Source organism: Mustelus asterias, unplaced genomic scaffold, assembly GCF_964213995.1.
Source record: "Mustelus asterias unplaced genomic scaffold, sMusAst1.hap1.1 HAP1_SCAFFOLD_339, whole genome shotgun sequence".
Classification (NCBI taxonomy): Eukaryota; Metazoa; Chordata; class Chondrichthyes; order Carcharhiniformes; family Triakidae; genus Mustelus; species Mustelus asterias.
In genome coordinates, this window is record NW_027590300.1 from 55,002 (window position 1) to 82,869 (window position 27,868).

At 42.0% G+C, this 27,868-nt stretch overlaps 1 protein-coding gene across 1 annotated transcript in view; it reads right to left on the bottom strand.

The window, feature by feature from the left end:
- Window positions 1–340: 340 nt before the first annotated feature.
- The window catches only part of LOC144486428 (scavenger receptor cysteine-rich type 1 protein M130-like), a 37,612-nt gene continuing 10,084 nt past the window's right edge, over window positions 341–27,868 (bottom strand). Inside the window, exons 4-14 of the mRNA XM_078204464.1 lie at window positions 26,051–26,365; window positions 15,821–16,135; window positions 10,697–11,014; window positions 10,560–10,616; window positions 10,157–10,474; window positions 9,971–10,012; window positions 9,647–9,763; window positions 7,887–7,994; window positions 2,744–2,796; window positions 2,491–2,581; window positions 341–396 (exon numbers count right to left, since the gene is read on the bottom strand). Of these exons, the coding sequence (XP_078060590.1) occupies window positions 341–396; window positions 2,491–2,581; window positions 2,744–2,796; window positions 7,887–7,994; window positions 9,647–9,763; window positions 9,971–10,012; window positions 10,157–10,474; window positions 10,560–10,616; window positions 10,697–11,014; window positions 15,821–16,135; window positions 26,051–26,365 (1,790 nt within the window). The remainder of the gene's footprint in view (window positions 397–2,490; window positions 2,582–2,743; window positions 2,797–7,886; window positions 7,995–9,646; window positions 9,764–9,970; window positions 10,013–10,156; window positions 10,475–10,559; window positions 10,617–10,696; window positions 11,015–15,820; window positions 16,136–26,050; window positions 26,366–27,868) is intronic.

Below are 27,868 nucleotides of genomic sequence, written 5' to 3' on the forward strand. Positions count from 1 at the left end.
TGTTTTACAACGTATTTAATGGGGTTTCAAATACAAAGCAGTTGATATTCCTTGATGCCTTTCATTCATACACAAGTTTCGCAGTTTTGTAGTAGAGATAACGTATGCAAACAGAGCAATAGTTTTCATTATTAATATAACCAACTAAATTATTTAAAACTAACGCTGTTTAAAAATTTAATTCAACATCTGCATTACAAAATCTGAAAAAAGGAGAAAATTGAACTGCAGTTATTTCAGCACAAAATATCATGGTAATTAATTGAAATAAAGGTAAATTCGCATCGACACAATCGTAGTCAGCATGTTCATACAGTTCGCTAAGATAATGACAATTTTCTCAGAACGCATCCTGAAGTTCTGTCTTATCTGTTGTGATTAGACGTTGACATTTACCTGGAATGGAGAAAAAAGCGAGAGTAAGGGCGATGTGCATTACCACTCAGTTGGTCGATCTCTCATCTGTCAATTCCCAACTCAATGTTTCTTTATTTTTAAATATGTGGTTGACACGCCAAAGCAATCGCGAGGAAGTCCTACGCTGACAAATGTGAAAGCCATCTTAGCGAGCAGAATTGGCAGTTAAGGCATTATGTCAACGGAACTGAATGTGAAGTACCAGAGAAGTAATTTCAAATAGACCAGAGGAATTATCCTGTAGTTTGCCAGCATCTGACCATTATCTGCCATTCAATCAGCCATCCCATTTAGCAACTGATCTTGTCGTTCTCACTGAATCAAGTTATCCGTTTGTGTAGTGCAAACGGCGTCCCCATGTCCGTTATGTCAAGAGTGATTACATTTCAAACACGAGGTTAAAGCGTGCTTTTGACCTGAGTTGTTCATACGTTGTCTATCTTCATTTTCTTTTGCTCTATAAAAAAAGTTCCAACCGCCACTAGGACATGATAATTCATAGAAATCCTACAGTGCAGAAGGAGGCCATTCGGCCCATCGAGTCTGCACCGACCACAATCCCACCCAGGCCCTACCCCACATAATTTACCCGCTAATCCCTCTAACCTACGCATCCCAGGACTCTAAGGGGCAATTTTTTTAACCTGGCCAATCAACTTAACCCGCACATCTTTGGACTGTGGGAGGAAACCGGAGCACCCGGAGGAAACCCACGCAGACACGAGGAGAATGTGCAAACTCCACACAGACAGTGACCCAAGCCGGGAATCGAACCCGGGACCCTGGAGCTGTGAAGCAGCAGTGCTAACCACTGTGCTACCGTGCCGGTTAGACTGCCGGTTAGAGATTATTATCTTTACTCGTCAATCTGAACCTGTTCACCTCAAATATCTTTGATTAATCAATAAATAACATGTTCGCTCGCATAATTTTAACCTTAGCTAATGGATGGAGTCACATCACAAGCGACAGAAACCACACACGGCACAATCTCATCACCGCCGCATAAACATTGGAAGAGATAATTAAACATTGTTGTTAACCGGTTGGTAGAGATCTTTCTTCATTTTCAGGCACAGGGTCGTTGGCCTTCTGCACGGGAATCACACAACTTGTAACTGTCAGGGCGAAAGCACTCTTTCTTACCAAACTAGGAGGATGACAATTGAGTGGGATCTGTGTTGTTATGAGTGCTGTGTGTTGTGATTAGATAAAGAGTATAGTGTTATGATGGGAGTGAAGGAATAATGCAACTCTTATTTTTCTAAACAATTGACTGCCAGACATTTCTCATAACTTACAGAGAAGTGCTTGCAAACAAATGTTTACATAAAGCAGCATAATGGAAAAATCCGGCAGATAGCAAAGTCATTGCATTTTAGAAAGTTATGCCTGGAATTGTGACCTCAAGACACAAAGAGCGATAGAGTGGCCTTCAGCCACAAATCACGTCGGGATTTCATTGCGGGGTTTCCAAATGGCCAGGATGTACGGGAAGATCTATGGCTGGAAAGGTTTGCAGAGAGCGTGCTTAATTAATGGAGGGGGGTTAGAAAAAAAATCTGGCTGGTGATGAACTGGGATCGATGATACTCCAGGAACAACAGGAAGATTCGACCTTAAAGTTTTTTAAAAACAATGAACTCAGGTGTATGGAGAATAAAATGTGATTGCAGGGGCAAAACTGTTTCGGAAAGTAACGATCGAAGTTTCCAATGGAATGGCTTTGTTTTCCCCAGCTGAGCCATTTGAGGAGACGGGAAACGATACAGAAGAGGGCCCACTGATACTTGAAAATATCCATTGCCTTAACAGCAAACAAGAACTACACCATCTCAAATCGTCCCCTGAGAAACCTGGTGTTTCATTCTCTTTCTCGGCAGTATGTATTCCAATTAAACAGCGGATTTGCTGATGCCTGCAATTACTGGAATGTAATCAGGCTATGTAACTTACAACCTGTTCTTCACATCTCCAGTAAGATAAGACTGTCTTGTGCTGAATAGTTTATGTTACACAAGATGTATTGGGGATGAGTCTGTTTAAATTGAAAGTGTACCGCAAATATCTTACCATGGACATCGTCTCCAGTACAACTGGCGCTTTGCAACGACACCTTCTGCCCAGCGAACTCAGATATTTTTGGAGGTTGCCTCTCAATTTTCTGGCCGTTGGTTAGAATTGAATTGAAAACAGCCTTTTTACACAGATCACTTTTACTGGGTAAGTGTCAGTGATTGAACTCACCAAGAAGAGAGAGATCGCCGTCAGCAGTCCTTTCTGTGAAGTGGTGATCAGGATCTCTGTTCATCAACAAGTTACCTACCCTTGTCCCATATGCTTCAGTCTCAGCATCATCATAATCGCCCAATACCGGATCTGCAATGAAATAGAGATTTCCATTAAAATTCTTGCTAACACTGCACACACAGAAATGACCATATTTGTGTCAATCTACCCGGGTTTGAGCACAGGAAAATTGATGAACGTTGACCTTATGTGTCGAAAGATGAGAACATCAAGAAAGTTTGCAGCTTGCTAACTGGTGTTCGGATCGTCTCAATTTGGAAGGCACAAGGATCACAATGTAGCAACCATCAAATACGAACAGGCATTTCTTATTTTTTCTGGCAGAAAGTCGAAAATTGTTTTCATTCCCTTTACGGCTGGGTGCAGTCAGTTTGATAATGTGTCAGATGTATATTATTCCAGCATTGTTAAATTTAACCACTACATCACTGCGCGTTCATGGCAGCGCCCTTAGACCGTTTGGTCGTTTTGATGCTGAGTTGATACTATTCGATAGCAGAGAGAGAGTAGTGGGGGGTTTGGGGGGTGAGGGGGGGGGGGGACTTGGAGTTGGGTAAGGGAACAAAACTGACAGTCACAAAATTGAAGTCATACTGACCCTGAAAGCAGGAGGAGCTCCAAGCTGGATTTTCTGATCCCAGATCCGTGCTACCTAAGCTGTGACTGGTGTAATATTCGATCTGATTGAGGGAATCCATGGAAGCAGAAACTGCTGAAGACAAAATGATTTATCATTGGGGAGATAACTTGAAATGTAGGGGCAGAGCGCCCAGTACGTACATCGTTCCTGTGTCACTATACTGGAAATTTAATAGGGCGCCTTTCCGTCATAAACTTAAATACACAGAAATACAATAGTTCAAGGAGAATTATCCGCACCTTCTGATCAGAGCAACACTGTCCAAATAAAGCTGTTCCTATTGCAGGCGACATACTGTAAGTGTTAGACCTCTTCCAAACAAAGGGAATGATTGCAGATTATAAAGCATAATGCATGTTTTTCATATAGAGACATTGAGCGGTGTATGCTGATGACGAATCCTCTCAGAGCGAACACCCACCCCCTACCGCACGGAGTTGTTTATAATTGCGAACGTAAGTTCGCCGGCAGTGACTGTGGGAATGAAAACCCAGATACATGCATCATACTATATCTCAGTGCGTTAATGTATTCTTACCTATTCATTCATTCCCAAAATAGAGCGTAAGTTTCTTTGAACTGATATTGCGGCACATAATTGGACAATTAATATTAAATATCAGATTCTGGAATTTCAGAATTTTCAGGTGGATAAGACAAATCGCAGAATAGTTGCTTCCATTATGAACACATTGCAAAGAAACGAAGAGAGTCACGAATGAACACAAATTTTAAGGTTATAATTTATTATTGCCCGAATGTTGAAATCCCCACCCTGGGGGGGGAATTCAGTTTCATTGACAAATGTAGGAAGTGCAGGATTAATCCCCATGTTTGTATCATAAATCGCTGTTCTGCATGGATGCTTGTGAAACACAAGGTCCCGCATTCTGCCATTCTGTATATCTATGCAAGACTCGTAGGTAGTGCTTTCTAAACTGTGACCAGAGAGATCATCATAATATCTGCATTAACATTGTATGCTCTTAGCCAGACGGCATTGACAAGTTATTGCGGCCATTTAGGAATTTGTTTATGTTCAAACACTGATGTAACAAACAAAACATGACAGCTGATTTACTCAATTAAATGCGAACAATTAAGTGTGATGGTCTGATTACGTGATGAAACATGATGGAAAACATATTTGCCAAAGCGCCAGGAAAATTGCCATGCCCTGCTTCAGTTTGGTTCTGTGGTATATTTCAGTCCAAAATGAGAGGGGAAACATGGACCTCTCATTTGGATTGAAATATACCAACGTATATTTGAACGTTTTGAACGTCTCATCCACTTCTTGCCCTCGGTATGTGGATCTTTCCCTCATAATCGCACTGATAATTTAGCCTTGCTTCTGTAGAATGATTTGAAACCAGCGCTGCCTAACAGTGCTGGCACCTGAACAAAGGCTGACGCATACATGAGGCATTTTCATGAGGTAATGATGCAATAGCTTATCAAATGGAATTTGAAATGTTGATCAATTTGGTGATCATCTCATCTACCATTTGAGGCATACGTAGTTTTCATTCTCGAAGTCCACTTACTAATCACAATATGTTTGTATTTTGTGTCGTATTTTCTCATTTAGCAGGTGTCCCATTGTATTTTGTCTAATAACCTAAAGATGATTTGTCTGTTGTGCAAGGGACATGTTGCATCACACATTTCAAATATAGTCATTATTAATTATCAGGTAGAATTCAGATATTGCACACTTTTTGCTTTGTATATTTTTAACAGATGTAATGTCGCCACTGTCATGTTTTAGGTCATTGGATAAGCTTTCAGCTTATCTAACTTACGAATATTCTAAATCCTCACAATTAGATAGTGATTGCATTTGTTTTCTAACCTGAACTTCTAGTGCTATGGCCATTTGATCTTTCTCGATTTTGTAGTCTGCTATTTTTTTCTCCGATGTCATAGGCGAGTCGGCACCAGAATGTGGCATCTGGAGGATTTTCACGTTTACTTCATTGCAGTGTTCACTAACTTCTGACAGAAATATCTAAAATATCCGATACAATATGTTGCAATATTATTCTGGTTTGCTATATAATTTAACTTCATTGCCTTCTTCATTGTTTCTCGTGCCTCCTACCATCCTGTTTTCTTTCTTGGTTTCTCCATCTCCAGCTTTCCATGTTCTTCGTGCATTCTTGTTCCTTCAGCTTCAATTCAAACAATGTCTCTTTCGTCCACAATGTGACATTCATACTTGACTTTTTCTTACATATTTGACAGCTTATATATTCGCAGCTCTTTGCGGGACAACATTTCAAATTTTCTGAGGATCGACATAGGGCACCTTCCTAAATATAATGACTTTTTCATTCCTAAGGCATCTATGTTGTCCCTCAGCTGGCTCCTCCCATCTATTATTTTGCCATTCTAGTTGCGATCTAAAAGGCAATTGCATTCAAGTGACTCGGTTCCAGCTGTTGCTTTACCTTTTGATTCCATCTGCTCTGAATCATTCCCCCTTTCTCGATATAGTGGAGATTCCTATTCTTTTGTACTCCCACGCGGATTATATTATTATTTATGCATTGTAAGTACATTTTCCCTTGCTATTTGTTTCCTGCAACAACATTCTATGAATTTAACGGCACTGGAAATAATCTCATGATTATTTTTATATGGATAATTGTATAATTTATCCTAAATTAACTGCACATTCTGATAAATATGAGCTGATGTATTGTGGGAGGTCCAACGAAGGTAGCATATACACAATGAACAGTCAGCCACTGGGGATTATTGACGAGCAAAGGGGCATTGGTGTAGAAGTCCATAGTTGCCTAAAGGTGGCAGAACACATCGATATTATCGTGAAGATGATGTACAGAATTCTTGCCTTCATTAGCCAGACATGGAATATCGGAACAACGAGTTCTTGGTACAACTTTATAAAACATTGTTTCGGCACAGATGAAGGATTGTGTGCAGTTTGATTGTCTGCCTTTCAGTCGGACATGATTGCACGAATAGGTGTGCTGATGAGATTCACAAGGAAGGAACGTTTCAGTTGTGAGGAGAGACTCGATAAGATGTGTGTGTTTTCCCTGGAGCATAGGAGACTGAGAGAAAATCTGATAGAGGAACACAAACTTATGAGAGGCATAGATCGGGTAGAACACAGTAATGATCCTCCATAGCTGAGCTGACGATGGCCACGGGGCAGAGATTTAAGGTGAAGAGTTAGTGATTTGGAGGAAATCTGAGGAAATATGTTTTGCTGAAAGAGTGGTGGAAATATGGAACAAATGTCGAAGAGGTGGTGGAGGCAAGTGTTCTCGCAACATCTAAGAAGCATTTGACCGAGCTCTTAAATCGCCAAGGCATAGTGGGTTATGGGCCAAGTGTTGGAAAATGGAATTAATATGCTTTAGTATTTGCCATTTGGCATACATACGGTGGCTCGATGGGCCTGTTTCTGTGCTGTATGGTTCTATATGTTCCTCAATAGAACTTCTTTTGTTTGTTGTTCCGTAGCAGCCAGCTTCCCGCCCCCTCCAGCACACTCCCCCCACGACACCACCCCCCCTCGCCCCTCCCCCCCTCCTCGCTTACCCCTTTCATCCCACCACACCCCTCCCCCCTCCTCGCCACCCCACCCCACAGGCACACACACACATTCCGCCATGGGAGTGACTGAATTATGTTATAGTCAATAAAGTTACTCTTCACAGCTCAGACACCTGAAGTAGTCAGTATGCTGCTGAGTGAGAAATAGGAAAAGGGATTCCTTATCGTTGTCTACAACCAAACTATCAGAAGGATGTGGAGACTTTGGAGAGGGTACAGAAAAGATTTACAGGATGTTTCCTGGTATGGAGAGCATTAGCTGTGAGGAGAGGATGGAGACACTTGGTTTGTTCTCAATGGAACGACGGAGGTTGAGGGGCGACCTGATAGAAGTGTACAATATTATGAGAGGCATGGACAGAGTGGATAGTCAGAAGCATTTTCTCAGGGTTGAAGAGTCATTTACTTGAGGGAACAGTTTAAGGTGCAAGGGGCAACATTTAAAGAAGATATTCGAGGCAGATCTTTTACACAGAGGGTGGTGGGTGCCTGGAACTCGTTGCTGGGGGAGGGAGTGTAATTGGATACTGTCGTGACTTTTAAGGTGTATCTTGACACATACATGAATAGTATGGGAATAAAGAGATATGGTCCCCGGAATTTCAGGGGCTTTTAGTAAAGACGGGCAGCATGGTGGGTGCAGGCTTGGAGGGCCGAATGGCCTGTTCCTGTGCTATAATGTTCTTTGTTCTTTGTTTTTTGTTCAAATAAGACAGGAAGGAGCAGGGGCAATCTTCCCAAACCCATCACTTCTCTCTGCACTCATCTTCATGGAGACGCTCAATGTGAAAGTATTCCATCACAAGAGCATACTGATTATACTGCTGATCATGTCATTTCGGTGAATTTTCAATTGGAAATGGGAATTTCAGTGGAAAGGGCATTCCTTCAGTGAACGTTCGCGATCAGCCAGAATGTGTATAAATACCTGAGCCACAAGTTTCATCGAAAATCTTGCCAGATGGAATACTCTCAATTTCTTCATAAATTCCTTGATACGAGCCAGCAGGTGGACCACTGGCGCCAGTGACGGCATCTGTTTCAGGAAGCAAAGAGTGAATTGATTTTCAGTACATTCCCCCGGGTTTACATCTGAGGTTGTGCTTAATTGCGCCTTAACTTAATAGAGGAGCAGTTCCTGTTTATCTTGAAATAGGGTCAGTGTGTCAGCCTCTGGCTCTTTGCTGTAAAATATATTTCCTAATTGAAGTTATTTGCCTTTGCCTCTGATTTATGTATTTCCTGAAAGTTGCTGCCTTATATATTTATGATTCATAATTAAGATGGAGCTTAAGTTGCAATGCTATTCATGGAGCAATATTGAAGAAGGACCTGCAAATCATTAAGAAAATCAACACTGATTCAGAAATAATTCTTCACTGGTGAATGCAACACGCCTGAAATTGACAAAGGAATATTTTGTTGAACCACTTCCCACTGTGAGTTTCTGAGAAATGAAAGTGACATTTGTTCTATGAAAAATAAAGATAATGTGCAGTTTGACCAGTCCCATTGTCTAATAAGTGAGAAAAATTGTCTGTACAGAACGCCCCCCCCCGCCTCTCCCCCCTCCCCGCGCCCCCCCCCGCCCCCCACAAACTATCCTAACTTGGACATCAGCTCCTCAAGTGTTCCGTTGAGCAAAGAACATTAATAATTTTCACATATATTGATATTTATTGATACCATTTCTAAATTTCGATTTTTTTTCATGGTTTAGTTATAATCATAAACCATGTTCCATCATCGATTTAAACTCTGGAAACTTCTGAAGTTTTGCTCCATTTAGTTTGAGGTTCAGGCGCGCCTCATGCTCCGGACATTATCATTCTCCCAGAATTTACAAGCCAGATTCCGGAGGGATTTTACACTTTACTGAGTCTGCTTAGGAGAAATGTAGTGCAGGACGGGTTCTCATGTGTAACAGGAGTAAAGAAAACCGAGGAAAACAGTGATTTTACAAAGCCAGTCAGCTTGAATAAGGAGGAGACTATTTGTATGTAATAGGTATATTTTTTAAATGTGTTTGCATGTGTATGTGCTTGTGCGAAGTGATTGCGTATGACACCGGCTGAACTCTGCGGACTGTATCAGTTTTGACGGGCGAATGAGGACAAAACTGTTCTTTGTTTTATCTCGTCAGTTTGAAAAGTCATCAGTTTATCCATATTCAGGGTGGTTTTTAATATTATATATTAGTTGAATTGGAATGTTTTGTATATTATTGCGCGTTAGGAATGAGAAGAAGAAGAAGAATGGAACCCGAGTGGGAAAGGATGAGTGACATGTGAATTTTTAATTGAAGCAAATGTGATTCATCGGTACAACAAGTAACTTATTTTGTATCGAGTACACTGTGTGATCTTGGAGAACGAATATGAAGTTTGCAACTAATTTACATTTCCATAATTGCATTGAGGAAGAGGCATATCGTCTAAGAACGTTAGGCCTGTTTCCTCTACATATGCTGCTCTCTGTGCTGATGTGTTCCAGTTTTTTTTGTTCTTTGTCTTCATCGTAATCAACAACTGCATTGAACATTTAAAAAAAGGAAGTTAGTAGATTAACATGTATTTCTCACGTTGTCAACTCAGACTCTCTGGAAAAGTGTAATAAATGCAGACTGTCCGGGATGTGAAATATGATGACTGGTCCAGTGTTAGATCAGAGGTAAGATATGAAACTCACCTTTCCTTTTTAGAGTTCTCTGTATGACAGCCATTAGTGCTGATAGCTCACAGATTAACAAAACTCCGAGTGTAATGCAGATGACAACAGGTATGGGAGTCTTCTCAATTCCCTGTGCTTAAGCGGAAAATCACAGAGGGATTTAAGAAATAGACACAACGATTGCATTTCTCAAACAAAAGTAAATCACTGATGAAAACACTAATATTTTCTTTTAAATTTACAATGCCAAGAGAATGTCAATAACATGAGTATCGCTAGTGCGAGCACTGTGAAGAACAGGAATAATATTCAAGATATTGTAAAGATTTTAAGGAACATTACCTGCAGTTGAGGATGGGGAATCTGTCAGTGCGGCCTCGGGTCCTGTGGAAGGCATTGCATATTAAGTCATGAGATTGATACCTTAGAGTTTATCTTAAGAAACGGAACTGCTGACACTCATTTATGAAAAAACTCTGCCTCCTTCTAACCGAACAAAACAAACTCATCACGTGTCTGGACCCTTACCGGAGCAGATCACACTGGCATCTTCTTTATGATTACAATCTGATTGTGCGGACGATGATGTAGGACAGTCAGAGAGAAAGTATTCCATTCCAGTACACTTCACCTCTTCTAGCCAGATATCACCTTCACCCTGAGTGAAATAGGCCCCTCCTGGGGCAAATAGAGCGGAACCACAACCCGACTGACGACAAACGACATTGGCATCTTCAATATCCCATGGGTCATCACATACTGTGCCCCAGAGGTGATTGCACAATATCTCTACTCTCCCTGAACAGTTGTTGTCTCCTCCAACCAAGCGCACAGGTAGTCCCAAATCTGGAAATAGAAACTATTATTGACATCTCCATTCCTAAAGCCACGAATACCTCAAATGTTCAGTGTAATGAAGAAATGCAAACACCTGATTTGCGAACGCATTCCGGTGGCCTGTCGACTTCCTCTTTACCCACGATGGATTCTGTTAGCAGGAGGAAAATATAATTGAATTGGGCACCAATGTCTGAAAAGGCTACATGATTTATACGTGTGCTGGCTTACCTGAGCAGACAACACCCGCATCTTCCGAGTGCTGACAGTTGTGTTTACCCCAAGGGTCTGTCTGACACTGCCAAAGCGTTCTCTCATTTAAATTACACTCAATATTATCAAGCCATATGGGTCCGGTTCCTGGCCCGAACAACTGAGCGTCATAATTAATGTAAGAAAAGGCGCCGCAGTGTAGCTGTTTACAAATCACTTCTGCATCATGGTTATCCAGTTTGTCCGAGCACACTGTTCCCCAGGTGCCATTGTAGAACACTTCCACTCTCCTCTCACAGCGATGCTTTCCATTCACCAACCGTAACTCTTTGTACTCTGTCAATGAAATTGGAAATGTGCAATGGTTCATTCGTAAGCTCGCTGCATGATCGATGAGCAGGTCATAAATAATAAAAATACGAAGTTCACTGCCTATTGGTCATTGTTTCGGTGGGTAAAGATGTAAATAAAATCTACTCTAAAGTAAGTGATTATCTCACTCTTGCCAGTTGTTATTGGATCATTTGAAGAAGTTACAGATGTTTTCAACGAATTCTCAACCAGAATGGATTTCGACAAGGGATTCCACAACGTATCTCGCCAAGATTAAAGCCCGAAGGTAAAGGCCCACCGTTTTGGAGGCAGTAACTCGGCATTGATAGAGAATTAGCTAATGGGCAGGAATCAGCGAGCAGGGAGATGGGGTTCTTTTTCATTTTGGCGACCAGTATCCAGTGGGGTTTCGGAAGGAACAGTGCTGGGACAGCAGATACTTGTAACATATTTTAATGATTTGCAGGAAGGAAACGATTGCACTTTAGCCGAATTTACAGGCAACACAGAAAAGAACGTGGGCAGGCATGTTGCGACAGGGACGAAAACAGTTTACAATGAGAGCCTGGTAGGTTACGTAAGTGGCCAAATAATTATCAAATTAAGTATCTGTGGGAAACCGTGAAGTTGTTCATTTTGGATGGGAGAGCACAGAACAAAATAATACTTAAAGGGTGAAAATCCTCAGAAAGCTGCAACACAGATGGACTTGGGACTCCATGTGCAAAAGCACAGAAAGCTAGTACAAAGATGTAGTAGGTATTCTGGAAGGCTTATTCAAAGAGCAAAGAAAATTACAGCACAGGAACAGGCACTCTGCCCTCCAAGCCTGCACCGAACATGCAGCCTGATTGAACTAAAGCCCCCTACCCTTCCGGGGACCATATCTCTCTATTCACATCCTCTTCATGTATATGTCAAGACGCTCCTTAAAAGTCGCTATCGTATCTGCTTCCAATACCTCTGCAGACAACGAGTTCAGACACCCACCTCCCTCTGAGTGAAAAACTTGCATCGTAATCTCCATTCAACATTCCCCCGCATCTTAAACCTATGCCACCGAGTAATTAACTCTTTCACCCTGAGAAAAAGCTTGTGACTCTACACTCTGTCCACGCCCCTGATAATCTTGGAGACTTCTACCAGGTCGCCCGACAACCTCCGTCGTTCCGGTTACAACAAACTGAGTTTCTCCAACCTCTTCTCATACCTAATACCTTCATGCAAGGCAACATCCAGGTAATTCTTTTGTCCAAAGCCTCCTCATTCTACTGGAAGTGTGGCGACCAGAATTGAACACTATATTCCAAATGCAGCCGAACTAAGATCATATAAACCTGCAACATGACTTGCCAATCTTTAAAGTCAATGCCCCGGCTGATGAAGGCAAGCATGCTGTGTCCCTTCTTGGCTACCTTCTCCACCTGCGTTGCTACCTTCGATGGCTTGTGTACCTGTACACCCATATCCCTCTGCCTATCAATAATCTTAAGGATTCTGCCATTTACTGTATATTTCCTATCTGTATTAGAACTTCCAAAATGCATTACCTCATATTTGTCCGGATAAAGCTCCATCTGCCATTTCCCCGTCCAAGTCTCCAACTGATCTGTATCCTGCTGTATCCTCTGATGGTCCTCATGTTTGTGAGGATGAGAGTGTGATGCAGGCTGATAGGCTGGAGGAGTTAGATGTTCTGAGGGAAGATGTATTAGCAATTTTGAAAAACCTGAGTGTCGATAAGTCCCCTGGGCCAGATGGGATATATCCTCGGATTCTTTGGGAGGCAAGGGATGAGATTGCAGAGACTTTGGCTTAGATTTTTGGGTCCTCACTGTCCACGGGGATAGTTCCAGAGGAGTGGAAAGTGGCGAATGTTTTTCCTCTGTTTAAGAAAGGAAATAGGAATGACCCTGGTAATTATAGACCGGTTAGTCTTAATTCGGTGGTCGGTAAGTTAATGGAAAAGGTCCTGAGCGGTAGGGTTTATGACCATTTGGAAAGATGCAGCTTAATCCCGGAAAGTCAACACAGATTCGTGAAGGTGAAGTCTTGCCTCACAAATTTGATTGACTTCTTTGAGAAGGTAACGAAGTGTGTAGATGAAGGTAGAGCAGTTGATGTCTTTTACATGGATTTTAGTAAGGCGTTTGATAAGGTTCCACATGGTCGGCTCATGAAGAAAGTAAGGAGGTGTGGGATAGAGGGAAAGTTGGCCGATTGGATAAGTAACTGGCTATCTCATAGAAGACAGAGCGGGGTGGCGGATGGAAAATTTTCAGACTGGAGACCAGTTACCAGCGGTGTTCCACAGGGATCAGTGCTGGGTCCTCTGCTATTTGTGATTTTTATCAATGACTTGGAGGAGGGGGCTGAAGGGTGGGTCAGTAAATTTGCTGATGACACCAAGATTGCTGGAGTCGTGGATGAGGTGGAGGGCTGTTGTGGGCTGCAAAGAGACATTGATAGGATGCAGAGCTGGGCCGAAAAATGGCAGATGGAGTTTAACCCTGATAAGTGCGAGGTCATTCATTTTGGCAGGACAAATTTGAATGCGGATTACAGGGTCAACGGTAGGGTTCTGAGGAATGTAGAGGAACAGAGAGATCTTGGGGTACATATCCACTGACCTCTGAAGGGTGCCACTCAAGGGGAGAGTGCCGTGAAGAAGGCCTATAGTGTGTTAGCGTTTATTAACAAGGGGTTTGAGTTTAAGAGCCGTGGGGTTATGCTGCAACTGTACAGGACGTTAGTGAGACCACATTTGAAATATTGTGTGCAGTTCTATTCACCTTACTATCAGAAGGACGTGGGAGCATTGGAAAGAGTGCAGAGGAGATTTACCAGGATGCTGCCTGGTTTGGAGGCTAGGTCTTACGAGGAAAGGTTGAGGGAGCTAGGGCTTTTCTCTTTAGAGCGGCGGAGGATGAGAGGCGACTTAATAGAGGTTTATAAGATGATGAGGGGGATAAAGAGGATGTTCAGAGATTATTTCATCGGGTGCATGTAGCTGTTACTAGAGGCATAACTATAAGGTTCATGGTGGGAGATTTAAGATGGATGTCCGAGGTAGGTTCTTTACTCAGAGAGTTGTTGGGGTGTGGACTGGCCTACCTGCTGTGGTAGTGGAGTCGGGCACTTTAGGAACTTTCAAGCGGTTATTGGGTAGGCACATGGAGCACACCAGTATGATAAGAAGTGGGATTGCTTGATCTTTGTTTCGGACAAAGCTCGGCACAACATCGAGGGCCGAAGGGCCTGTACTGTGCTGTACTGTTCTATCTTCTATTTTCATCACTATCTGCAAATCCACCTCCCTTTGCGCCATCAGCAAACTTACTGATCATTCAGTTACATATTCCTCCAAATCATATACATATATATATATATATATATATATATATATACATGTATATATTACAAACAGCAAAGGTCCCATCACTGATCCCTGAGGAACGCCACTTGTCACAGCCCTCCATCCAGAAATGCACCCTTCCGCTGTTACCATCTGCTTTCTATGACTGAGACAGTTCTGTATCCAACTTGCCAGCTCACTTCTGATGCCATGCGACTTCACCTTCTGCACCAATCTGCCATGAGGGATCTTGTCAAAGGCCTTACTGACAACATCCACTGCCCTACCCTCATCAATCATCTTCGTCACTTCCTCGAAAAACTTGATCAAACTAGTGAGAAACGACCTCCCCTTCACAAAACTATGTTGCCTCTCTCTAATAAGTCAATTGATTTCCAACTAGGAGTAAATCCTGTCTCGAAGAATCCTCTCCAATAATTTCCCTACCACTGACGTAAGGCTCACCGGCCTGTAACTACTTGGATTATTCTTGCTTCCCTAATTAAACAAAGAAACAACATTCGCTAATCTCCAATCATCTGGGGCATCCCCTGTAGCCAGTGAGGCTACAAAGATTTATCTCAAGGCCCCAGCAATGTCCTCCCTCGCCTCCCTCAGTATTCTGGGGTATATCCCATCAGGAATCCCAATACCTCCTCCATTTTGATCTCAACATGACTCAAACTATCTTCACAACCTTTCCCAGGCTCAACATTCATCAAGTCCTTCTCTTCGGTGAATACTGATGCAAATACTAATTTAATACCTCACCCAATCCTCTGGCTCCACGCGTAGATTCCCTCCCCTGTCCTTGAGTGGGCCAACCCTCTCCCTGGCTGCCCTGTTGTTCTTTATATATGTATAAAAAGCCTTGGGATTTTCTTTAATCAATTATGGCAATTGTTTCAAGGGGGCTGGAGGGTAATTTGTGGAAGTTTAAGTATATTTATTATTGTCACAATTTGGTTTATATCTGCAATGAATTTACTTTGAAAACTCCCTAGCCACCATACTCCGGCGCCTGTTTGGATAGACTGAGGGACTATTTTGCATGGCCAATACAGTTAGTCTGTCTGCAAGTGCACAAAGCATTGTCGAGACTACATCTTAATTTCTGTGAACAGCTTCGTTTCCTTATTGAAAGAAAATAATACTTCATTCGAGGCAAAACAGAGAAGTTTCACTGGGATGATCTCCAGTATGGAGGGATTGTCTTATGAGAAAAGTTGAACAGTTTAGGACTCGATTCATTGGAATTTGGAAGAATGGGCCGTGATCCCATTGACAGAACTGTTTCGATGAAGAATTATGTTTGCTTCATAATTAAATAAAATATCCATTCGTAATTCGAGGTTATTTCTGTGTGCTGCATTTCCATTTCTATCAATGAAATATCTGTTTTGCGAACTCATGTTTTTGTCTGAGAACAATTAACACATTGAAATCTCCGTTACCTGAACACATAATGTTGACATCCTCTTTCTGATTACAGTCGTGGTTACCCCGTGATGCAGAGGGACAGTTCCATAGAAACAACTCGTCACCGGAACAGTTCACTTCATCCAACCAAACTGAGTCCACACTGGGTCCACTTGAAGCAGGAAGTGCTGCGTCCAATGCAGTTCCACATGACAGCTGTTTGCAAACCACATGACGGTCCGTGAGATCCCAGGAATCATCACACACTGAGCCCCATGTCCCATTGTAATAAATCTCCACTCGGCCAGCGCATCGGTCTTCACCGTCTGACAGTCTTAACTGTTCATGTCCTGTTGGGCAAGAAGTTAGGTAGATTATATTCAACACCATTGAATACTAACATTGGATGGTCAGTAGCCTGGGATAGGCTCCTCGCTCTGTGATTGGATCCTCGATGTCCTGAACCAAAGACGGCAATCAGTAAGGAACGGCAACAACAACTCCTCTGCAATTATCCTAAACATTGGTACCCCACATGACCATGTCCTCAGCACCTTTCTATACTCCTTATACACCTATGAATGCGTGGCCAAATTCCCCCCCAACTCGATTTGCAAGTTTCCTGATAACACCACCGAAAGGGGTCGGATCTCAGACGATGTTGAGACGGGTACAGGAAGGGGATACAGAATCTGGTGAACTGGTGCAACGACAATAATCTCTCCCTTAATGTCAGTAAAACGAAAGAGATTGGCATCGATGTCAGGAAGCTCAGTGGAGGAAATGCCTCTGCTGAAATCAAAGGGGATGAAGGGGAAATGGTCGAGAGCATCAAGTTTCTAGGTCAGCAGTTCACCAGCAACTTGTCCTCGCCCCTCCACGGCGACGTTATAGTTAAGAAAGCCCACCAACGCCTCTATTTTCAAGCGAGGCTAAGGAAATTTGGCAAGTCCCCAACGACTCTCAGCAACTTTTATGGATGCACCATACAAAGCATTATTTTGACTGTATCAGAGCTTGATATGGATGCTGCTCTGTCCAAGATGGCAAAAAACTACAAGTGTCGTCAAAGAAGCCCGGTCCTTCCCACAAACCAGCCTCCCGTCAATTGGCTCTGTCTACACTTCCCGCTGCCCCGGAAAAGCAGCCAGCATTATCAAGGACCACACGCACCCCGGGCATACTCTCTTACACCTCTTTCCCTTGGAACAAAAATTCAAAGGTTTGAGGTCAAGTCCCAACCGATTCAAAAACAACTTCTTCCCTGCCACCATCAGCCTTCTGAATGGACGTCACTCATATTAAATTCATCTTTCTCTACACCCTAGCTATGATTGTAATACTACATCCTGCGCCCTCTCCTTTCCTTCTCAATGTTCACAATGCTTTTAATCTATAGTGCACAAGAAAATCTGAAACCAGGTAAGTACAAATAAAGTCAGGCAAACAAAAGGTGTTTAAAAGTATTTGTGTTTATTTATGAACAATCTAACGAAGCAAAGAGGGTTTCATTGCAGGTACATTTCGGTTGAAAATACTTGAAATGTTGTGTTGACAATTATTAGCTTTTTTCCATAAGGCCAGTAGTGGCAGAAATTGAAGTGTACTGCGAGCTGTGAACTCAAAAGATGTTGCAAAAGCATTTGTGTGGACATAAGATAATTCACTGTCGGCTCTGGAGATGCGATCGAGAGACGTCTTCAAAGGTGGGCAATAGGCACATGAAATTTGAATGACATCTACTTTTCGAGGAATAGATTTAGACAGACGAGCTACCAGTGAATTTGAATCACCAACCGTAAGGGTAACAAAATGAAATAAAGAGCTTTGGTGATGGTATGAACAGGTGCAGAGAAAGACACCTCGATGTCAACAATCACATCAGCATTACAGATGACATGACAAAAGGAAAATACTGCGGATCCTGGCATCTGAAACAAAAACAGAACATTCTGGAAAATCTCAGCAGTTCTGACAGCACTATTGGAGACAGAATAGAGCTAACGTTTCGAGTCTCTCAGCGAGACGAAAGATCACCCAGACTCGAAACATTAGCTCTATTCACTCTCACAGATGCTAAGAGTCATGCTGAGATTTTTCAGCATTTTCTGTTGTTGTTTCAGATTCCAGCATTCGCAGTCCATTGCTTTTGTTTGGAAATGGACACTCTCTTTCCGCAGGATGCTACTAAAAGACAACAAGTAAACAAAAATCAGTTTTTGATCAGGATATCATGCTTGGAGGACACCACAATAGCCTACTGTCGAGGAAAGTGAAGATTGTTGCTGATAATTCCATCATATTGATTGATTAGCTTAGAGTGGAACCAATAGATTGCATTCCCAACCAACCTCAGTCAGTGGACAGCAGTTTTGGGATAAAAGATCCATGACCAACTATATCGTAAATTGAAGAGTAATACAGAAGGAGAAGGAGCAATAGTTTGCCTTTGGCACGTTCACTAAGGGTTGTTTCTGTGGTAGAGTAGGGCTGAATATATGATTCTCGTGTTTCAAATATATTGCAATTAACTCTCAAATGAAAGGGGCACAGAACATGCAGGAAGAATCGGCAAAGTATTAACTAACCGAAAAATAGGGATGAATGTGTGATTTCAGTGGAAGTAGAATCCAGAGGGAAAGAGATTGAAACCATCAACAAGCTAGCTCGAATGGGGCATGATCAAATATTGGAGAGAAACTAGATATGTCAATTTCATGTGATGGTGCAGGTGAAACTGTTATTAGATTGAACACACTGATGGTGTCAAGGTAGGGGCTGCTGAGGAGAATAAACTGTGAATAGTAAATCCAATGGTGGGATTTAAATTTTCTTGGATGCCAGGATAAAAGAGAGTTTTCGATGATTCAGAAATATTTTCCTTGATTGTGATGGTGATTGATGAGTGTTATTTGTTTTTTTTAGGATGCTCCTTTAATAAAGAACAAAGAACAATACAGCACAGGAACAGGCCCTTCGGCCCTCCAAGCCCGTGCCGCTCCCTGGTCCAAACTAGACCATTATTTTGTATCCCTCCATTCCCACTCCGTTCATGTGGCGATCTCGATAAGTCTTAAACGTTCCCAGTGTGTCCGCCTCCACCACCTTGCCTGGCAGCGTATTCCAGGCCCCCACCACCCTCTGTGTAAAATATCTCCTTCTGATATCTGTGTTAAACCTCCCCCACGCTCTTCACCTTGAACCTGTGACCCCTCGTGAACGTCACCACCGACCTGGGGAAAAGCTTCCCACCGTTCACCCTATTTGTGCCTTTCATAATTTTATACACCTCTATCAAGTCTCCCCTCATCCTTCGTCTTTCCAGGGAGAACAACCCCAGTTTACCCAATCTCTCCTCATAACTAAGCCCCTCCATACCAGGCAACATCCTGGTAAACCTCCTCTGTACTCTCTCCAAAGCCTCCACGTCCTTCTGGTACCGTGGCGACCAGAACTGGACGCAGTACTCCAAATGCGGCCGAACCAATGTTCTATACATCTGCAACATCAGACCCCAACTTTTATACTCTATGCCCCGTCCTATAAAGGCAAGCATGCCATATGCCTTCTTGACCACCTTCGCCACCTGCGACGTCACCTTCAAAGATCTGTGGACTTGCACACCCAGGTCCCTCTGCGTATCTACACCCTTCATGGTTCTGCCATTTATCGTATAGTTCCTCCTTACATTATTTCTACCAAAATGCATCACTTCGCATTCATCAGGATTGAACTCCATCTGCCATTTCTTTGCCCAGATTTCCAGCCTATCGATATCCTTCTGTGGCCTCTGACAATGCTCCTCACTATCTGCAAGTCCTGCCAATTTTGTGTCGTCCGCAAACTTACTGATCACCCCAGTTACACGTTCTTCCAGATCATTTATATAAATCACAAACAGCAGAGGTCCCAATAGAGAGCCCTGCGGAACACCACTAGTCACAGGCCTCCAGCCGGAAAAAGACCCTTCCACTATCACCCTCTGTCTTCTGTGACCAAGCTAGTTCTCTACCCAACTAGCCACCTCCCCCTTTATCTGATGAGATCCAACCTTTTGCACCAGCCTACCATGAGGGACTTTGTCAAACGCTTCACTAAAGTCCATATAGACGACATCCACGGCCCTTCCCTCGTCAACCATTCCAGTCACTTCTTCATAAAATTCCACCAAGTTAGTGAGGCATGACCTCCCCCTCACAAAACCATGCTGACTATCGTTAATGAGTTTATTCCTTTCTAAATGCGCATACATCCTATCTCTCAGAATCTTCTCCAACAACTTCCCCACCACGGACGTCAAGCTCACCGGCCTATAAATACCTGGGTTATCCTTCCTACCCTTCTTAAATAACGGGACCACATTAGCTATCATCCAATCCTCTGGGACCTCACCTGTGTCCAGTGACGAGACAAAGATTAGCGTCAGAGGCCCAGCGATTTCATCTCTCGTCTCCCTGAGCAGCCCTGGATAGATTCCATCAGGCCCTGGTGATTTGTCAGTCTTTATATTCTCTAACAAACCTTACACTTCCTCCCTTGTAATGGAGATTTTCTCCAACGGGTCAACACTCCCCTCCGAGACACTCCCAGTCAACACATCCCTCTCCTTTGTGAATACCGACACAAAGTTTTCATTTAGGATCTCCCCTACTTCTTTGGGCTCTAAGCATAATTCCCCACTTTTGTTCCTGAGAGGTCCGATTTTTTCCCTGACAACCCTTTCGTTCCTAACGTATGAATAAAATTATGGACATTGTTAGAGAAGCGAAGCATGCCCTGATGTTTTGTTCTATATGACCCACTCATCAATCTTGTGCAAAGTTGCATCGACCTGCTATATAACCTCGACTTCAAAATATAGCTCGAATTAAATGTAGCTGTACATATCTCCTGCATTTTTTCCTAAATGTGCAACATGTTTGGAGGTAATGCGAATATTATTAGAAACACGTGGTACCTCCTATCTCATTCTTTTACTCATGTGATTCCCAGCATCGGACTCTCCCTTTGACAATGTGCTAAGTTGAATATCTTTCGAAATGCTATTTGCCTCTTCTGAGCAGAATCCATTTCGATATATCAAACTGAATACGCTAGTAGTACTCGGAAAGAGATTATGGGCGATGTGTAAGCCCTGTCATGACCTTTCTTAGCAAAGTTAAAACATTCGATTAATTTAGCTACTGATTAGCTACCGTGTGGCTATTGGATGGTACGAAAGAGGGGAAAAAATCATAGAATCTTGGTCAGAATAAACAGGACCATTTGTACGATAAACAATTGCAGCTCAAAAAGTAAAGGAAACACGATGAAACATAATCAGTCTTAGTGCAGCTTGTGACCAGGAATTTGAAAGGAGTGGACGTTCAGAATTGGAAAAGAAAAATCTCGTTAACCCTTAAGCTGAGGACAATGCTGCTGTGTACGAACTGACAGCAAATTTATCAAGACCGCAATTACTGGATCCAAAGATTAATATGATCAACATTCTATGTTGTAAAAGATTGCCGCAAAGTATTAGATTCAGACAGTGCTGAAAAGGCCATTTGGCCCAATGAGTCGGCACCGACAGTCATCAGCACTAAATACGCGTTTATCCTATTTGCCTGTACTTGTCCATGTTCTTGAATTTTATGATATTTCAAGTGCTCATCCGATTTTTTTGTAAAGATTGTAGGTTTTCCGGCCTCCACTACATTCCCCAGCAATGTTTTACAGATTCCCACCATATCTGGGCGTTTTTTTTCTTTCACTGAGATCCATTCTGAATCTCTGGCTCATTCCAAAAACTATGCTCCTTTGTGAATGACCCCTCTACCAACGGGACCAGCTTCTCCATAATCACTCTGTCCATGCCTCTCATAATCTTATATACCTCAAATATACCCCTACCCCTCAGCCTTCTCTTATCTAAAGGAAACAATCCATGCCTATCCAGTCTCTCATTGTAGCTCAAATTCTCCATCCCAGGCAGCATGCTTTTGAACCTCCTCTGTACCCACTCTAGTGTTATCATATCCTTCCTATAATGAGTTGAACATAACTGCACACAATACTCCATTTGCGGTCTAATCAACGTTCTGTACAGTTCCAATATTACCTCTTCACTCTTATAATCTATGCCACGACTGATAAAAGCAAGTATCCCACATGCCTTTCTAACTATACTATTCATGTGCTCCGCCGACTTCAAGGAACTGTGCATAAGTCTGTTCCTACGAGCTTCCCAGTGCCCTGCCATTCATTAAATGCATCCTGGCGTTGTTTCTTCTTCACCTTGCACTTATCAGGGTTAAATGACTGTTGTCACTGTTCTGTCCATCTGACCAACCCACCTGCATGTTTCTGTAAATTCAGTATTAACACAGTATTCTCCTTCAGTATTAACCACCCTCCCATTTTACATGTCATCTGCAAACTTGTTTAATGCTCCCCTCATATTCTGTCTATATCAGTTATGTATATAATACACAATAAGGGTCACAGTGGTGATCTATGTGGCACACCACTAGGCACTGGCCTCCAGTCACTCGACGGCCTTCTAACACTAACATCTGTGCCCTATTACGAAGCAGTTCCTGAGCTATCTCGCCATGTCGTCCTGAATTCCACATGCTTAAACCTTCACAATCTGTCTGACAAATGGGACCTCGTCAAAGCTTTGCTAAAACCTCAACTACATCAATTGAACTTTCCTCATCCCCAAACTTGATTGCATTCACAAAAGTCCGAACAAAGTTGTTAATCATGACCAACCTTGGACATAGCCAAGCTGATTTTCCATAATTAACTCATGCCTATCCGAATGGATACTAATTCTCATCTCAAAATATTTCTCCAATATTTCTCTGCCACTGATGTGAGACTCAGAAATATGTATTTAAATTGTTCATCTCTATCACCCTTCTTGCAAATTGGAACCCTATTAGTCATCCTCCAGTCCACTGGCACTTCCCCCAGAGAAGAATTCAGAAATTATCTCTGTGCCTCTGCTATATCCTGCCTCGCCTCCCACAGCATGCTGAGATGCAATTCATCCGGGCGGGGGGATTCCCCCATTTTGAAGCTCGTCAGGGCAAACTGCAAGTTCATCACCACTTTCCTGAATTATGTATCTACTTTATCCTATTCCTCAGTGAACGTTGCAATGGATTAATTTCAACTATTTCCTGCTGAACTGTTTAATCCACTGTCTAATATGTTTATACCCTCAAACATATGATTCTGTGGTTTGCTTTATGATATTTGCACGGTGCTTTATGACACTATTCCACTAAATTGGCTTCAAAATTACTATTTAACATTTGTAAAAAGAATTACGATCTGAAGCTGCATGTTTCAGATCGGAAATTGCCACTAACTACACCAGAGCAACACCCATCGTTATATTGCTATTGTTGCAGCAATGCGTATTGCTGATAATATCATAACCCGGAGAGATTATTGATGTCCTGGGCCACATGTTTTTTTTCTGCATTCAGAAAACGTGCAAATTAACCCACTGAAGTGAACAACGCGAAATTTCCCCATAATTTGAGAATTTTCTGTTTAAGTTTATATATTATAATTTTATCATTTTAGTTTCCTAAAGTTAGAAAGCATTATTGACCTGAAAGAGTTATTAACCGAAAGAAAACTGAATTCTTGCACGCAAGATTACAGTTTCAGATTTAAAATCAGTCCTTCAAAACAATCCCCCCCAAAAATACTAACCACTTTGTCATACACACAAGTAAGCAACCCAACTCCCACATTGGTGCTTATTTATAACAATGCAGCGATACTACTCAATACATAGCTGCTCTGAATTCAATGAGGTAGACAACACAGACTCGGAAAATTCGGTCTATCTACTTTCGAAATTCAGTATTTCGGCTTCGACCAACCTCATGACGTTCCAAGTATGTCTGATTCATTCTGCACCATCACCCAGAGCAGAGTAATTCAATTTGCAGGCTGTCTTCTTCACTCACGCACACACACACACACACGCACGCAGCCAACCCCTAACCTCTATATATCTAAGGGTATAGTTCAAAATTCCGAAATATGTTTAGATTGTCATCAGTATTTGACTGAAGTAAAATATTCCAAAAGAAAAAAAATCATATTTTCCGATTCAAAAACATGCTCAGCTTAAGTAAACGTCAGTAACCTTCCTTTGTCTGTCGATGAAAGTACTATTAGCTGTAACAATCCATCACTTCACTGACAATTAAAATGTAACAACTGAAATAAATAGATCTCATGTATCTCGTAATGCAAGTTTTAATCCTCAACTATTCATTAAAATGCATTGGACCATAATATCTTCTGGACAGATGTTTATCTCCTGTGCCTTTATCCGGATTTGGGAACTGTTGCAAAAAACAACTGTGTCATTTGAGCTTGCACAAACAAAGTTCTTCACAGAATAACGCAATTTCCACAAAAGATATCAGTTCCAACAATTCAAAACATAATGAAACTTTAATGTGAAGTTAATGCGATAACTTCACTCCAACTTTTCTACGGTTCAAATCGCACAAAAAAATCCATAACTGTGCTTTAACGGAAACGGCCTTTCTGTCCCACAAACTCCTCTTCACAAGTCTGAGCAGTTTGACCAATATCAAGGCTCACATTTGCCTCGTTCATAAGCCCTTTGGGTGCTATTTTTCGCTTTGTAGCCAGGATTTCATATATTTAACTCTCCTTCTGGCCTATATTCTATTATTTACTCTTTAAAACTTTCACTCACATAACCCGTTGTTAACCCATTCCTAAGAATTCTGCCTCAACGTCGCTGCTCTGCTTGCTCTACACAGGAGGTCCGCTCAACAAACGTCTTCAATTTTAAATGAGGATCATAGTGTTCAAGCATATCCATTTTGTACATCACACCCACAATCATGTCACATCTCCTCAGCGTTTCCAGATCTAACCATGTCAAGTTCACTGGATTTCTGATGTCTTTTAAAAAGAAAAAAAATAACAGTACAGCACAGGAGAAAAGACCCGACTAAAACTGCGCCAATACATGGTTTCTATGCTTCTGATCGACTCCCGTTCATGTGTATACACCTTTAATGTTGCTAATTTGCCTGTTTCCACCACCTCCACTGGCAGTGTTTTCTTTTCATTTGATTTGATTTGATTTATTATTGTGATATGTATTACACACAATGAAAAGTATTGTTTCTTGCGCGCTAAACAGACAAACCATATAGTCCAAAAGGAAGGAAACGAGAGCGTACAGAATGTAGTGTTACATTTATGGCGAGGGTGTTTAGAAAGTTTAACTTAATGCAAGGTAGGCCCATTCAAAAGTCTGATGGCAGCAGGGAAGAAGTTGTTCTTGAGTCGTTTGGTACGTGACCTCAGATTTTTGTATATTTTCCTGACGGAAGAAAGTGGAAGAGAGAATGCCCGGGGTGCGTCGGGTCCTGAATTAAGCTGGCTGCTTTGCCGAGCAGCGGGAAGTGTACACAGAGCCAATGGATGGGAGGCACCCGCCATCCTTTTTGTGCTAACGTTTCCCCGCAGGACTCCCATAAACTTATCACCTATCAACTTAAACCTGTGCCCTCTTGTCGTCCACCTATCCACCCTGAGAAAAAAGCCTCTGACTATCCACGTGACCTCAGATTTTTGTATGCCTCTTATGGCGTTGTTGACTTCAATCAGGTCATTCTGAACCTGCGTCCTGCCCGTGAAAACAATCCTGGTTTATCCAACCTTGCCTCATACCTAAAATCCTCCAGGCAAGATGCTGGAAGAGCCTTTTTTGCACACTCTAAAAAGCATCCACGTCCTTCTGACAGTGTGATCACCATAACAGCACACATACTTCAAATGCTGCCGAACTAAAGATTTAAACGGCTGTTCAAAGTGCTTCGAGTACTCAGTCCTAACAGGAGCTTCAACCTTGTCCTGAACCCTTCATATATTCTGAAATGAATTCCTCACTCACATCACCGTCTTTCATTGTGCTGTGAAACGCATATAGCTACCAATTTAATGACGTTTTTGGCATGTATTTTTTGGCATTATTTCATGTTGCGTTCTCTATTTTGTTCCTGTGTTGACCGTTGTGAGTTTTGCCTTGCTTTAATCCACCATAAAATCTGTTCGCCGTGCACATCCAGCTCGGTCACCCATCTCTACCTTCATTACCTTAACAACATGTTTTGGTGACACCACAAAAAGGGAAAATAACATTACTAAATGCCTCAGCAGTTAGAATGTGTTCTTTATGTTTCGCAAGCAACGACAGTTTTATTCACCTGAGCACAGAACACCAACGCCGAATCTGTCATTGAGAGAGGAATCCAGTAGAAATGATCTGCAGCTCCGGAGGTGTGATTCGTTTCCTTCACAATGGACATCATTCAACAACACAGGCTCATCACTCTCTCCGTACTTTGAAGAGTTATAAACGGATCTTGCGTCGCCGCATTCCAATTGTCTACAAACAACGTTGGCATCATTCAGATCCCAGAAGCTGTCCTGCACTCTGCCCCAAGAGCTGTTGTGGTAAATCTCCACTCGCCCATCGCAACTGCTTCCCCCATTCGTTAATCTCAATGACCAGCTTTCATCTGAAAAATAGGAACAAATTGTAAAGCAGAAGTTGAACTAAATAAGAAAGAAGGTTATTAAAACTGACACTTTAAGTCACTGTCATTGTTTGCTCCTTTTTGCAATAGCTGACAGAAATTTAAGAAGAGCATTCAGCCTTATATTTTTCACCAGTGAATACGTTTTGAAGAAATATTCAATTTGATGCCAATACCAAGCACAGTACAATGTTGGGGAAATTAAAGGAACACATATCTGCCATACATTCGAAATGTACTTAAAACTGAATATTACGTGACGCATTTAAGATGTCTGATGAATTATTCTCAAAGCAACAAAACTCACCTGCTATATTTCCCAGGATCACGCAGGAAAAGAACGTGAAATGTATTGTTTTAGAAGGTCCTCATGTTAGATAGAGGGCTCTAGAATTTTGAAGCAGACCAATGCGCCATGGCTTGTGTAAGTAGCAGGATGGATGGAACCTTACCTGCTGCCGTTCAATTAGATTGCTTGCCTGGGGATCATTTAATTCCTTGAGATTTGCTTGCAAATCGATTGCAGCGTGTTTAATCCTAATTTTGACATCTGCCTCATCAGTAATAAAGAGGAGTTGTGTTGCTAAAGCAATCGTTGCGCAGATTTCATCAACTGACCTGTTCTGTCACCTGTGGCATTTAAGTGCGTGGTCAATGTTGATTCCCTTACCATTACCGAAAGAGATGTTGCAGCAAATAACTGAAACAATAGCCAATTAATGTCAACTGAGGGGACTAGACGTAGAAGGGTATGGAAATTGAGAACAGTGCTGATGTGGTGATTTGGGAAGGTTTTCTGGCAGAAGCGAATGTTGACAGAGCTGGAAACTTAACGCCATTGCTCGGGGAAGGAAGGCAAGAGGGTGTGTGCAACATCAGATCAATGAACTCAAATGAAATTGAATGTAAAAGACAGCAAATACATATTTATTTAACAAGGTGCGCAAGTGGCAAATTGTTCCCTCTGCACTTAACCATGAGATAAACCTACGAAATATATATATTTTTAGATCTCAATGATTCAATTTTATATGAGTGCTCACTTGGCAAGTTATGTAACCGTATGGTTAATGAAGCGAACGAAAAGTTAATGACGCACTTCTGGATGAAGTTCTTGAGGTTTTGCACGGTTAGTGATAGGGCACAGTACTACTCATTTGACAATGAATGGTACATCAAATATGCAGAAAGGAGACCCAACTTCGAAGTAAATAAAAATATGTATCAAATTACCCAGCAACAAACGTCATTTTGATAACTTCCTCATTTAAAAAGTGATTGCGGATTATTGGTAACGTTTGATGAGGCCAGTGTCAAAACGATTTGAACTGTTAGACTGGTTTGGATATGCTTTTGTTCGTGGGAATGGCAATAATGTCATTTCCTTTGGTTTTATTCATTACAGGGATTGTTTGGGTTTTTTTGTTTGTACTCACTGGAGCAAATCACATTGACATCGTTTCTGTGTGTGCACTCGTGTTGAGT